Source organism: Leptidea sinapis, chromosome 39 (assembly GCF_905404315.1).
Source record: "Leptidea sinapis chromosome 39, ilLepSina1.1, whole genome shotgun sequence".
Taxonomy (NCBI): Eukaryota; Metazoa; Arthropoda; class Insecta; order Lepidoptera; family Pieridae; genus Leptidea; species Leptidea sinapis.
This window is the reverse complement of record NC_066303.1, coordinates 2,744,371-2,756,727: the sequence shown is the minus strand read 5'-3', so window position 1 is coordinate 2,756,727 and position 12,357 is coordinate 2,744,371. Positions and strand designations below refer to the sequence as shown.

At 33.7% G+C, this 12,357-nt stretch overlaps 1 protein-coding gene across 1 annotated transcript; it reads left to right on the top strand.

The window, feature by feature from the left end:
- The first annotated feature begins 736 nt into the window (after positions 1-736).
- Positions 737-2,326, top strand: LOC126976178 (beclin-1-like protein). The gene has a single exon (XM_050824413.1). The coding sequence runs from the start codon at positions 984-986 to the stop codon at positions 2,262-2,264; it is 1,281 nt and encodes a 426-aa protein (XP_050680370.1). The 5' UTR covers positions 737-983; the 3' UTR covers positions 2,265-2,326.
- Positions 2,327-12,357: the final 10,031 nt, after the last annotated feature.

Here is a 12,357-nt window from a genome sequence, read left to right as displayed (position 1 = left end):
GTTTATTTGCTGTTGGAATTTCCTTCAAAACTGTTTATGAGATGAATAAAGTAGTGACAGTGACGACGATTGTGAATATGATGATACTGAAGATTATAAAATGCGAATAAAATTGTTCATTCAGAACATAGTTATTACACCTATTGACAAAATTTAGCAATAAGTAATAATAGTATTTGACCAGGTGTACGGAAAATCCTTGAAATAACAAATCGGTGTGAGGGTAGCTGTTGTAAGTGAAGGCGAGCTTCAACAACACTCTGACTGTTTTCCAATTACAGTACTAGAGCACATTATGCGGCATAATGTTCAACGTTTAGTGTTCCAACTACAGCAACGCTTCGCACATACTTTCGCGTGATGCGTAGAATAGATACCAACTCAGTGGCAGAAAATTAACATGTTTTTCTATAAATTGATCCAAATTTTATTAACTATCGGCAGTAATATTGTTTATTGTTGAAAAAATTTTGAAAGCTTTCGTTTCGTCGGAGTTTTTTAGAAATAATTAAACTTAATTCAGACTGATTTTTCCTTATAAGTAAGAAGATTACTAGCTGGCAACCCTTATTCTACAATCACCTACGGCTACAACCTAACCTACTTGTACTTCGCCTTTCTGACAGAAAGTCATTGTCAGTCGATTGCCATTGACAGAATCACACTGTTTAGTGTTTGGATGTTTCTTTCAATAATTACTAGGTACGTACTTACGTAGTATATACATCCTCTTTGAAATATTAAACAAAAATCAGCTGCTGAAAGTTAAAACGTCATAATGACGAGTTTGAAAATTGAAATCAATTATTGCAAAATCCTAATATTATTATTTATTAATGTGGTGTAATAGTTGTGGGTGATTATATATGTTCTGTTTTTATTAAATAAAATATCTTTGTGTACGATTCCTTCAAACAAAAGTGCTACTAACTAATTAAAACATTGAAACTTTATAGAATAGGCAGACTCAAATTGTTTTGAAAATGGGTGAATCAAAATCGTATGTTAGTTTCTCTTGTCAGCGTTGTCTTCAGCCTTTAAATCTTGACGAGTCTCTGAATAACCTCGGTGAACACACAATTGCCGATCTAACACTTCAAATACGGCGCAATAATGAAGCTGATCTCGATCTCCAATCATCAAGCCTGGAGCATTATGTGCCACCGTTTCGAATGACAGAATCAGGTAACGGCGCTAACGGCTTCATGGTTATATCTGACGGCTGGGAGACCACTTCCTTAGGCCATCAACTGCACGTAAAAGCAACTCTCTTTGATTTACTTTCTAATAATTCTGATGTAGATCACCCATTATGTGATGAATGCACAGATACTCTATTAGAATTAATGGATAACCAATTGAAAATTACTGAAGCGGAGTGGAAGGACTATAATAATTACTTAAAAAAGTTAGAAGATGACAAGGAGGATTTGAATTTGGAAGGTTTAGAGAAAGAATTGGATGACTGGAAACAAGAGGAAGATAGATTACTGCAAGAGCTATCTGCGTTACAGAAAGAAGAGAAAGCTATGAAAGATGAGATTGAAGTGCAGGAGAAGGAGAAGGAAAGATTGGAACAAGAACAGGAGATTTATTGGAGGGAGTACACTAGATATAGAAAAGACCTTATGACAACTGAGGATCAAATGAAGTTTTATGAATGTCAATTGGCATACACTGAAGCTCAATTAGAGAAGTTAAGAAAAACAAATGTATTTAAGGCAACATTCCATATATCTGACTCTGGTCAATTTGGTATTATAAATAATTTTCGACTTGGTCGTCTACCCACTGCCCCTGTTGATTGGTCGGAAATTAATGCAGCTTGGGGTCAAACTGTCTTGCTACTGGCATCGTTAGGACGAAAAATCAATTTCTGTTTTCAGCGATATAGGTTGGTTCCATACGGCAATCATTCATACATTGAAGTTCTTGAAGATCAAAAAGTATTACCGTTACATGGATCTGGTGGTTTTCGTTTCTTATGGGACACAAAATTTGATGCAGCGATGGTAGCATTCTTAGATTGTCTTCAACAATTTAAAGAACAGGTAGAAAAAGGTAATACAGGCTTTTGTTTGCCGTACAGAATAGATAAAGGTAAAATTGAAGATACAGCATCACCACCTCATGCATATTCTATTAAGATTCAATTTAATTCCGAGGAGCATTGGACAAAGGCCTTAAAGTATATGTTGACTAATTTAAAATGGGCTTTAACTTGGATCTCATCCCAATTCACTGAAGATAAGCTAGATGGATAATAATGTGATATATTTTTGTATACAATTTGTTAATAGTAATTTTAAATATATTTTTGTTGTTATATGTTGTATCTGTTTAAGATAAGTATCTAAGATTGCGAACTAGTCAAAAGGAGTAAATTCAGTAACTTTTAATAAACTACTTAATGATAAGGCATGCATTTTCATGACTTTTTGACAGCATGTTAGCTGTTTTGTACCATTATTGCTGTATAGTATTAAATAAGAAAAATAGTATATACATATACTATCAGTAAATACACAATATGTATATTATAATGTGATTATATTTGCATAAATAAAAAGTATAAGCCATCTTTTTAATCTTATTTGCCATAAAGGTACCTAATATTGTGCAACTGTATATTACAGCATATTCTAGTTCAATGAACACACACAATTACTTTCATTTTATCATTTATTTATTGACAAAAAACAGTAAATGAATTTGAATGGAAGCCAATAAATCAATATTTTACAGAAAAGGTTTTTAGAAGTATTTTTTTACCTATATCCATAACATCAACATTTTGGTACTGAAAATCCAAAGTTAATAAAATGTGTTTTTAATATTAGTATATTTAGGTGACCTCTATATAATTTGTGAAGAACCAACACAATATTTACAGAACCGTTGGAGATGATCGTACTAGTCTAAATATAGCATACTAGATGGCGCTTTTATGGTAATTCCTTTTCGAACTAAAACTCTATATTATAAATTTTAACATTGGGTACTCAAAATAAATACATAATCACAATTAAAATTGTAGGAGTGTAAATAACTAGAATGTAAATATTAAACAACTTCAAATTTGGCACGCATTTAATATGTCAGAAACCGATTATTTCCCACCATCTTACAAAGTAGTATTTACCTACATATTTTTTTCGAGGTTATTAATATAATCACAATAATAAATTGGTTTTGAAGAAAACAGAATTGCAGTAGGATTGCCTTGCTCAAAGCAGGTATGGATTGTCTGTCGCGCTAGATAGCACTCGTATGAAGCTAGTATAATTATGCTTAGATATACGAGTGAAGATGCCGATTAGATGCCTAGATTATTGTTATCACAACGGCGCCGTGCAGCAGTAGGTAATGTGTAAGCATTATTGCGTTTAGGTCTGAAGGACGTCGTAGCTACTGAAATTACAGAGGGAAATGAGACTTAATATCATGTGTTTAGGTGACGAACGCAATTGTAGTGCCGTTCAGGATTTTTGTGTTTTTCAAGAATTGTGAGGGGCACTGCATTGTAATGGGCAGGTCGTATCAATTACCCTCATACACATCCTCTCTCATATCCGAAGACGTCATAAAGAACCGCGGGGCGGACTGGTGCTATAAGAACGAAATGTCCATTAATTCTGTGTTTCACGCCCCGTGAGGCAATTTTGAGAATGTTTCAACTCGCATCCCATTTGTTGTGATATTGTAAGAATTTCCTCAACTCCTTCCCTCCTCCGATCCTGAGATTAGCTCACACGAGATTCTTCAACATTTATTTTTTTATCTGTAAGCGTGTTGGATTAGGTAAAAGAGAAGGTAAAAATCAGAGGTCTTGCCATTACTCCTGTCAAAGAAGAGCAAGTTAAAATGTAAGATGATTCTAAAAAGGCAAAAACAAATGCGCTAGCAGGACCCTATAAATGTACTGATAAAAAAACATCTAATTTGGCAGAATTCTGGCGAAGCTATATTCAATATGATCGATAAGAAAGGCTCCAATTTGGCTGGACCAAGTAAACATAAAATAATAAAGAATTCTAACACTAAAAATCATTCAGATCCAAAAAATTGTTTTGAAATTGGATTGAGCGCAACCAATGCATCAGTGAAACATGAAAACTGTACCTAGGAGTAGGTAGCTACTACTGTGATGAGTAGGTACGAAAATAAAAACACCAATTACTCATTCATTTTGCCCTAAGGGTATATCCGTTTTACCCGGGATTTTCGTTCAAAATGAATACCAGGCACCTTATGAAAAATTTATTTCGAAGTTGTATAAGTTCCAAAGTTTTTAGTAGCATGATGATTAACCAAAGTACTATTTAATAATAAAAAACTTGTTAATTAGAAACTTGTGTTTTACGAACGTTTTCCTTAAAATATCAGCCATGCCTGTGCTTACCTGTATTTGTATTCTTCTTCAACGCCACTTAGCATTCCATTCAGCATCCCAATAAATACATTATTGCAATTTGATATTCTATACAAATAGGATTTAAAATGACTATTTTTTTAAGAAGAGGGGCCTAATTCGAAGTTGTGAGGCACCGCTCGTGGCAACACCAGGGGTGAGGAGACACGTTTGGCCTATGGACTTGCATCCCGTGCCACTAAATAAAAAAAAGTGACACGTTGTCGGGCTTTAAGTTGGGAGTATGCTCTTAGATTGAAGGTCAATAAGCCCCCGTATCGGTTATCGGTAATCGGGAATTATCGATAAGTTTATCGCATTTGATAAAATCAAATCAAAATCACTTTCTTCATCAAGGTCAAGGAAATGACACTTATGAATGTGAAAAGGTTTCTTTTCTTTTATATTTACCACCACTTCGGAAAAGGCTTCAATGAGACGAAGTTGTAAGAATCTAATTACCACCTAATGGCCATTCTTTTACAGCTTCATCGTCTTATAAATTATATTAATTACAATATATACAAAGTGATGCAACAATGCTGATGACAAGTTAAAAGCCATGAAGGGCATTTATTCTCTCAAAATTGATACCTTTAGAATTCTTTTTGATGTCATTTCTATTATACTAGACACTACTACCGCTTCGGAAACAAATGGCACTCTGAGAGAGAAGAAGCGGCGCAAGAAACTCTCCCAAAGCATTTTTTTGCGCTCTTTTTAATGAAATGTACATTATTCTACTGACATTACTATTGCTATAAAATAATCATAATGTAGTCCCAGGCTATCCGATCACTTAGATATTAAGCTGTGTAGTAGTAGGATTTAAGATAGAGCCATTTTCTAATAAAACATTAAAAATTTATTTATAGATAATTCCTGAACAGTGGCTGGGACTTTATTAAAAAAGTGTTTACATTTACCCTAAAACATATTATGTATCTTATGAAGCCTACTAGAATTAGTTACAAGCAATCCCTTATTTCTAGTGTTATAACAAGACGATTTAAATTATTCACATAATATTAGAAAATAAGCAATACCTAACACTTATTCTCTAGAAGCGTTATAAATCATGGACGCAATCTCACCGTGTCTTCTTATATTGCCGGATGACATTCATCATAAATAACTGAACACATTTATAATACAACGCTCGCCTTCGCCATATTATTTTAGAGCCTTTTTACACTGAACTGCGTCTTTATTGACTTCCATGGATTATTTTTTGAAATCGTATACAGCCAGTTTGGTCTGAATTTAAAAATGATGAAAAATTATAAAATCGCCCTGTGCTTCCATAATCATAAACCCCCTTATTCAAAATAGTCTGCTAACTTAAAGCATTGCTAATTCGCACTTTGTCTTTTATTGACCTAAGACAGAATGAGAAAAAACACTCCTTAGGCTTAGCGGCTGTTTAAAGTTAGCGGACCATTATGAATAAGGGGGAAAGAGAATAGGGAAGTCCCAGGTCCAAGGGTGTCGTAAGAGGCGACTTAGGCCATTAACTCGTGGGAGACGTCTTTGCACAGTGACGAGCTTGGCACTGCATTGTCATCAATTACCATCAGCTGAACGTCCTACTCGTCTTGTCCCGTCCGTATTTTTATAAAAAAAGCTGGACCTTGTGAGGCTTACCATCTAGATACATATTTTAACATAATATACGAATAAGATAAACAATTATCTATAGGTAGGTACGTGTTACTATTAGTAATATCAAAATTAAAGGTATTTTTACATTGTCATTTTACATATTATATTGTAATTTGAAATGATTTGTAAATCGGTGTACTCAAATGTAAATCTTGATATAAAAATGTGGCAATGAGTATCTTGCTACTTCTTCTCATTAGCTCAACCCTTTACGAAGTAGCGGTAGATTCAATAAGTTTTTTTTTGACATTCATAAGTGTCATTTCCGTGACCTACATGAATAAACTGATTTTGATTTGGTATGCGCAACATTACTTAAATAAAAATGTATGCTTAAAACAATTTAGATAAAAAATATTACTAAAAATAATAACTTTACTACTACTTACTTATTTACTAATCTATATTTATTATTTTTAATGACTAAGGACACTTGTTTTTTATAAAAGTTAAAATTTGAAAAAATATATATTATGTATGATCTTATGTAAATATTTTATTTCAGTTTACACACATGAGAAAATTTAATAAATATTAGGGAATATGTACTAAAACTGGGTAAACTATTGGAAAGTTAAATGCTGGTTCCCAAATGCTAATATTTTGGAGATTATCTGGACAGTTTATAAGGTTGTTTATGAGTCTGTAAATGAAAATATGATATATATCGTCACAGGAAAGGCAAAATTACTGTAACTCCAAATGACCATTTCGAGAAAAAGCCGTTTAAAGTTTTTTTTTTCGATTTTAATTCATAAATTTTTTCCCAGCACACGAATTTCGATGACGTCAAGGTAAACTTTTATTAATTTATCATTTTCTATGTCCAGAAGTACAAACCATATTAATTGGACTGCTGGTTTGTGATATAGTGGCGCTTAAGTAAAAATGACTTCAATTTACAGTAAAGCAAAATTTCTTAAACGCCATTTGATTCAAATATTTATAGCAATCAAAATTTCTTATAACTCTTACGTATATAAATTGGAAAACGACAAATTTTCTGGAACTGTAACAATAATGTAATGTTCGTAATCTTAAATTACTGGAAGGACTTTTACAAGTCTGGTTTCATCATGTTATAACAACTTAAAAAGTGATCGTCTCATTATGTTGAATCACTAAAAATCCTTAAAGGTATTGTTTTAGTTTTTTCGAGTAAAAAGACGTAAGAGATAATTACTTTTGTCTAATCACACCTTTAAAAGTACATATAACTTCAGTTAATACACAATAAGAGCTACTTAATACTGTAGTGCCAAAATTAAAGTTACTTGAACCATAATTAATAACGTATACTCCATTACTAATGTGTAAGAGTAAAGTCTTAATTGCTTAAGATTATGAAAATTCCTATCTTTTTTTTAAATAATGTTACGTAAATTAGTAGGGCATTGAGATGGGCTAGAGCCGGGCTGCCTCCTCTGATAAGAGCTCAGTTCTTAAATTGGATAGATAGCTGGGCAAAGGCCTCCAATTTGAGTTAAGAGGGAAATAGTTTCGAGAAATAAATTAAAATACAGCTGTTAATTCGTATTTTTTGAACAATATTTAGAATCTCAGAGATTGGTATCTAAGTACCTACCTATTACAAAAAATTATCAACTACTGAAATAAAAAAAAATGAGAATCAACGTTTCTTTCAGTCTTTGACAATTAAAAATAAAATAAAATTAATTTCTAATCAATACAATCTTCATTAACTAATAAACTTTTTCGACGGTATTTAAAAAAACCAGTATAAAATAGCAAATGGTGAGTTGGATTCATTTCAATCTTAGGCCAATACTTCATCTTCCTCGTCTGTATCAGCCAAGCAGTTTTGAACTTTGGGATCATTATTCATACTTCGATATTCCGTATGATACACAGTTGATATCACATTATTTGAGCACAATTTGTTCAGATCCGTGTATTTCTTTTTGCAAATTGTTGCATTGCTTTGTAGCATGGTTTAAGCTGTAGGTTATTTTTCTTCACTTTCTCGATTTGTTCTGTTTGCGCATCCGGATTCATAGAGCATTTCACAAAAGCCATATTTGCCACCGATTTCTTAAATGTTGCTGTCCTCAAATTGCTAATTTTTCCGGCTAAATTTCCTTTAAAATATTTTTCAGCAACTGTGTCCCATTTGTTAAAATCAGCATAATTGGTGGTATATGGTCTTGGTGACTTCCTAGACATAGTAAAAATTGTGCTCCACTGCGACGGTGCCCACACTATAATGCCTCAGAAGCTTTTTTCTATAATGGAGTGCATAGAGTCGACCGGCATATAGGTATGCCCCAGGAGCAAATAATTTATCTAAATTGATAGAAGAGTGTTACACTTCTTAAGTATTTCATTTAAACATGTTAATACTATCTTATTTTTATTTTGCCCCGGACATGAGTCACAATATAGTAATAGATGTTTCACTGTACCCCTTAGATCCACATTATTGATGTAGTTCTCTAAAATTGATGATATCTCATTGGCACCCCTTTTTCCAGTATTTTCTGACCATGTGTAGCAGAACCCGTTTCTAGTGCCTGATTCATAGAATTTTAAATTATAGACAGCCACTTTGTGCGAGTAATACAGCATCATGTTTTCACCGTGGGGCGTGTTCAACACCTTTTGAAGGTCAACTGATGCGCATAAAACACTGTTGTCTTAATTATGAATACTTTGATGTGCTAAACCTTTCAGCAGATTCTTCTTTGTCAATTATTAGTGTTTCCGTTTTTCTTCTTCATCAAAACTCTTATTATTCTCATATTGTGCACAATTCCAACACCTATCTTTGCGAGGAAATGGAATCCAATGTTAAATTCAGTGTTGAATATTATTTTAAAAAGTTTTTCTCCAGCATAGGCGTTGCCATTTGCAAGCTGAGACTCTTCTCTCTCTGTTCTTGTGCTATTTTTCCTGCAGTAGTGTGAAGGCAAACCTGGTAATTCCTTTATGTATGTTTGTACCTTTTCGGTAACTAAATTTGAGGTTTTATTTTGGGGTTCGTGTTTTCCACGCATATCTTCTTTTGCTCTACCAAATGATGCGTTGTTTACTGAATTGTACAATGTTTTTTGCTTGAGATCTAGTGTACAAGTCAAAAATTGTTGACACACTTGGGCTTGCCCTTCACCATCGTTAATAAAGTAATTTAAAGTGTTGGTACGTTTAGCCGTATCGTTTCGTTTGCTCGCTTTCTTTTTACACCCATCTTTTTAGAATGGCTTACCAATCAGTCTTTACGTTTTTCAGACGATAAACCCCAAAAATGTAAAAATATCGCTTTTCTCTTTTCATCGGTTATTTCGTAACATGCGTTAGAGCAATTTTGTGAATTACAGTGATTTTGTTTCATTTCTTTAGCTGTAATAACTTTTCCTTAGAATTTACATACTCATTTGGCCCGGAATCTTTTTTTGCTTTGTTTTGTTTTCTTTTGTTCTTCTGTTTCTTCTTTTCTCTACCCACAACTTCAGAAACTTCATTCTCCTCTTCTTGAACATTCGATTTCGTAGTCTTCTTAGATCTCTCATTTTTCTTCTTTGATTTCCTACTTTTCTTCGTACCATCGGATACCGATCCAATTGATGAATGTTCCCATGACGAAGAACTCCATACAAAATCTTCATTATCTGACAAAGAGTACGTACTTCTCTCTTGTTTGTTGTCTCAACCGCTTATTTTTTATGTATTCATCGTGATCATTTTTTGTAACATTTTCATGCTTCTCTTGGTTACTATCTTTAAGATTGTCAGTTCTTATCTCATCTTTTTCATCTCCACTTATCTTATTATCCAAATTGGCGTTTTCGCTTATATGCGATTCATTTTGTACTGTTTCATTTATTTCAGGTATTTTCCTATCTTTACAAATCTCTCCTTCATAGCTTTTCTGGTCTTCCTGTATATTCATTCCTATGTTAATAAAATTAATTTCAGCGGTTACTTTTCCATTTTCCTGTAAATTAATAATATCTATTTCTTTGAAATCTTCCATGCATTTAAAATCTATGTCGTTGTTACAAATACCGACACACGTGTACACACTCTCAGTGGCTCTGTCGAGCAGACTGACTGTTACGCGGCGTACGCGTGGGTTAATCAGGTTTTGCAGTATTCCATATTATTTACTTTAGCGACGTAAATGACGTATTGACCAGCTTTCTATTTTTACTTCTATAACTTTTGGTAAAATATTACTTCATAGTAAAGATACTGAAAGTCAAAAACTTGCTCAATAACAGTAAGGCAAAATTACGTATACGCCGCTTCCTGCGTAAAAATGGAAAGACTTATATTCTTACAAGCCTTACTTATTATAAATACTTCAATTCAAAATTACTTATACCAACTTTTATGTTTGTTTCAAGTAGTCCAAAAATACTTAGGTGACAGGCACGAATAAAATGCCAAAAAAGTGTCGTTTAAGGACTCTGGCTGATGAAAAATCCCCTTCTTCTCCATTTACTGAAACGCCAAAATAGTGCTCGTATCGCTATGGGACCTAGACTAATCGACGCAGAAAAAAACGCTGATTCCGAATATCTATATAACTCAATATGCCTATTTTGGCGCTTCAGTAATTCTGCCTTTCTTGCGACGATATGATCCCAGAAAATGTACAAAACAAATGTGTTACGAAATTTAAAATAATTGTTAAAAACGTTTGTGTGGGAAAGCATATAGCATAAACGATTGTCTTAATGACACCACGGACTGGGAATAAAGCGAACACCCTTAGGCTCTTTATTTATAAATGTTTATTGTACGATATCACATTGTAATCCATATTTTATATTAAAAAAAAAGCCCGCTGGGTTTCTTGCGCCCATTCTTCTCAGGTCTGAGGCAGTCTCTTTTGAATGGGTGGTAGTTTTTGACGTACAATAAGTGATTTTGAATCCTATTTTGAATAAAAATATTTGAATTTGAATATAAATATGATAAGTTGTCAACAAGTCGTTTAACCTTTTTTTTTGTGTATATCTTGATAACTTGGAGATTTATGCCAAAAGACGTTTAAGTTAATGAGAAACTTTATTGAACTATATTCATCTTCCTCTGTAGTCAGGATAGTGCTGGTCCCAGGATCTCCCACCCAACACCATGGCACCATTCTTCACAAACATGCACGAGAAACTGCGGCACTTGAAATAAATTTTGAAAATGGATTGAATAACACAAATTAAATTTGAAAACAAAATGACAAAACGATGCGGGACTCGAACCCGCGACCCTGCGCATTCTGTGCGAGCGCTTTTCCACCAAATTGTTTAGATTGTCAATGTCCTAATATGCAAAAAATGGGGTTGAATAGCATCAACTGTAAAGTAGATCCTGTTGATGAAGCTACGACCTGAGAGTTGAACAAGACAGACAAGATTTATCAACGATACGTCACACGAACGGTAGGCTCAGTGGAAGTGTGCTCGCACGAAACGCAAGAAATCATGGGTTCGAGACCCGCATCGTTCATAAATTTTGTTTTCAAATTTAAAATGTGTAACTAATCCCAGAAGTGAGGGTTATAAAATACTTCTAAAAATATATATAATATATTTTATATTATACTATATTACTTTAAAAATAGCGAATTGTTTGGATTGAATAAATTAATTGGTCCACGCAATAGCCTAATAAAGAACGCCGCATTCCTGAGGTGTAGAAACGATTTAAAGTAGAAAAAGTTTTTAAAATGTTTTTGAAGTGATAACTTCTTATGGGAGGGTAAACTGCTGCGTAACGTAACGCGTTACGGCGCCAGTCTGTCTGGCTTCCCTTTCTCTCACGCATACGGCAGCGGTAGGCAGGCTCCTCCTCTGTCACTCTAACCAATTGTTTTTTTATAGGATTAAATAATGTGAGCACTAATAATGTACAAACACAAAAATCTAAATTGTATTATTACCAGGCTGGACTAGAATAGTCCAGAATAAATCAAGATGGAAGTCCTTAGAGAGAGCTAATATAGAAAGGAAAAGAATGACAATACACATATATAAAGATTCTAATGTAAGCACACTTTTCTCCTTTACGGCCGTTCCCAATATTCAGTCCATCTCTTACTTGAGGTAAAAATCGTAACTATCGTTGACTTCTCTGTCCCAATAAACTTATCGACGGTAGCTCACCATAAGGTGACCACGGATAACCGTGCACGCTGTCTGTCAATTGGACGACGTATAGTTTACCAGCGATAGAAGTTTGTATGGAAATTGCAATTCACGCGTCCCAATATAAGGCGATAAGAATGACTTATCGGGTCTATTGGGACAACTTCAAATTATTGA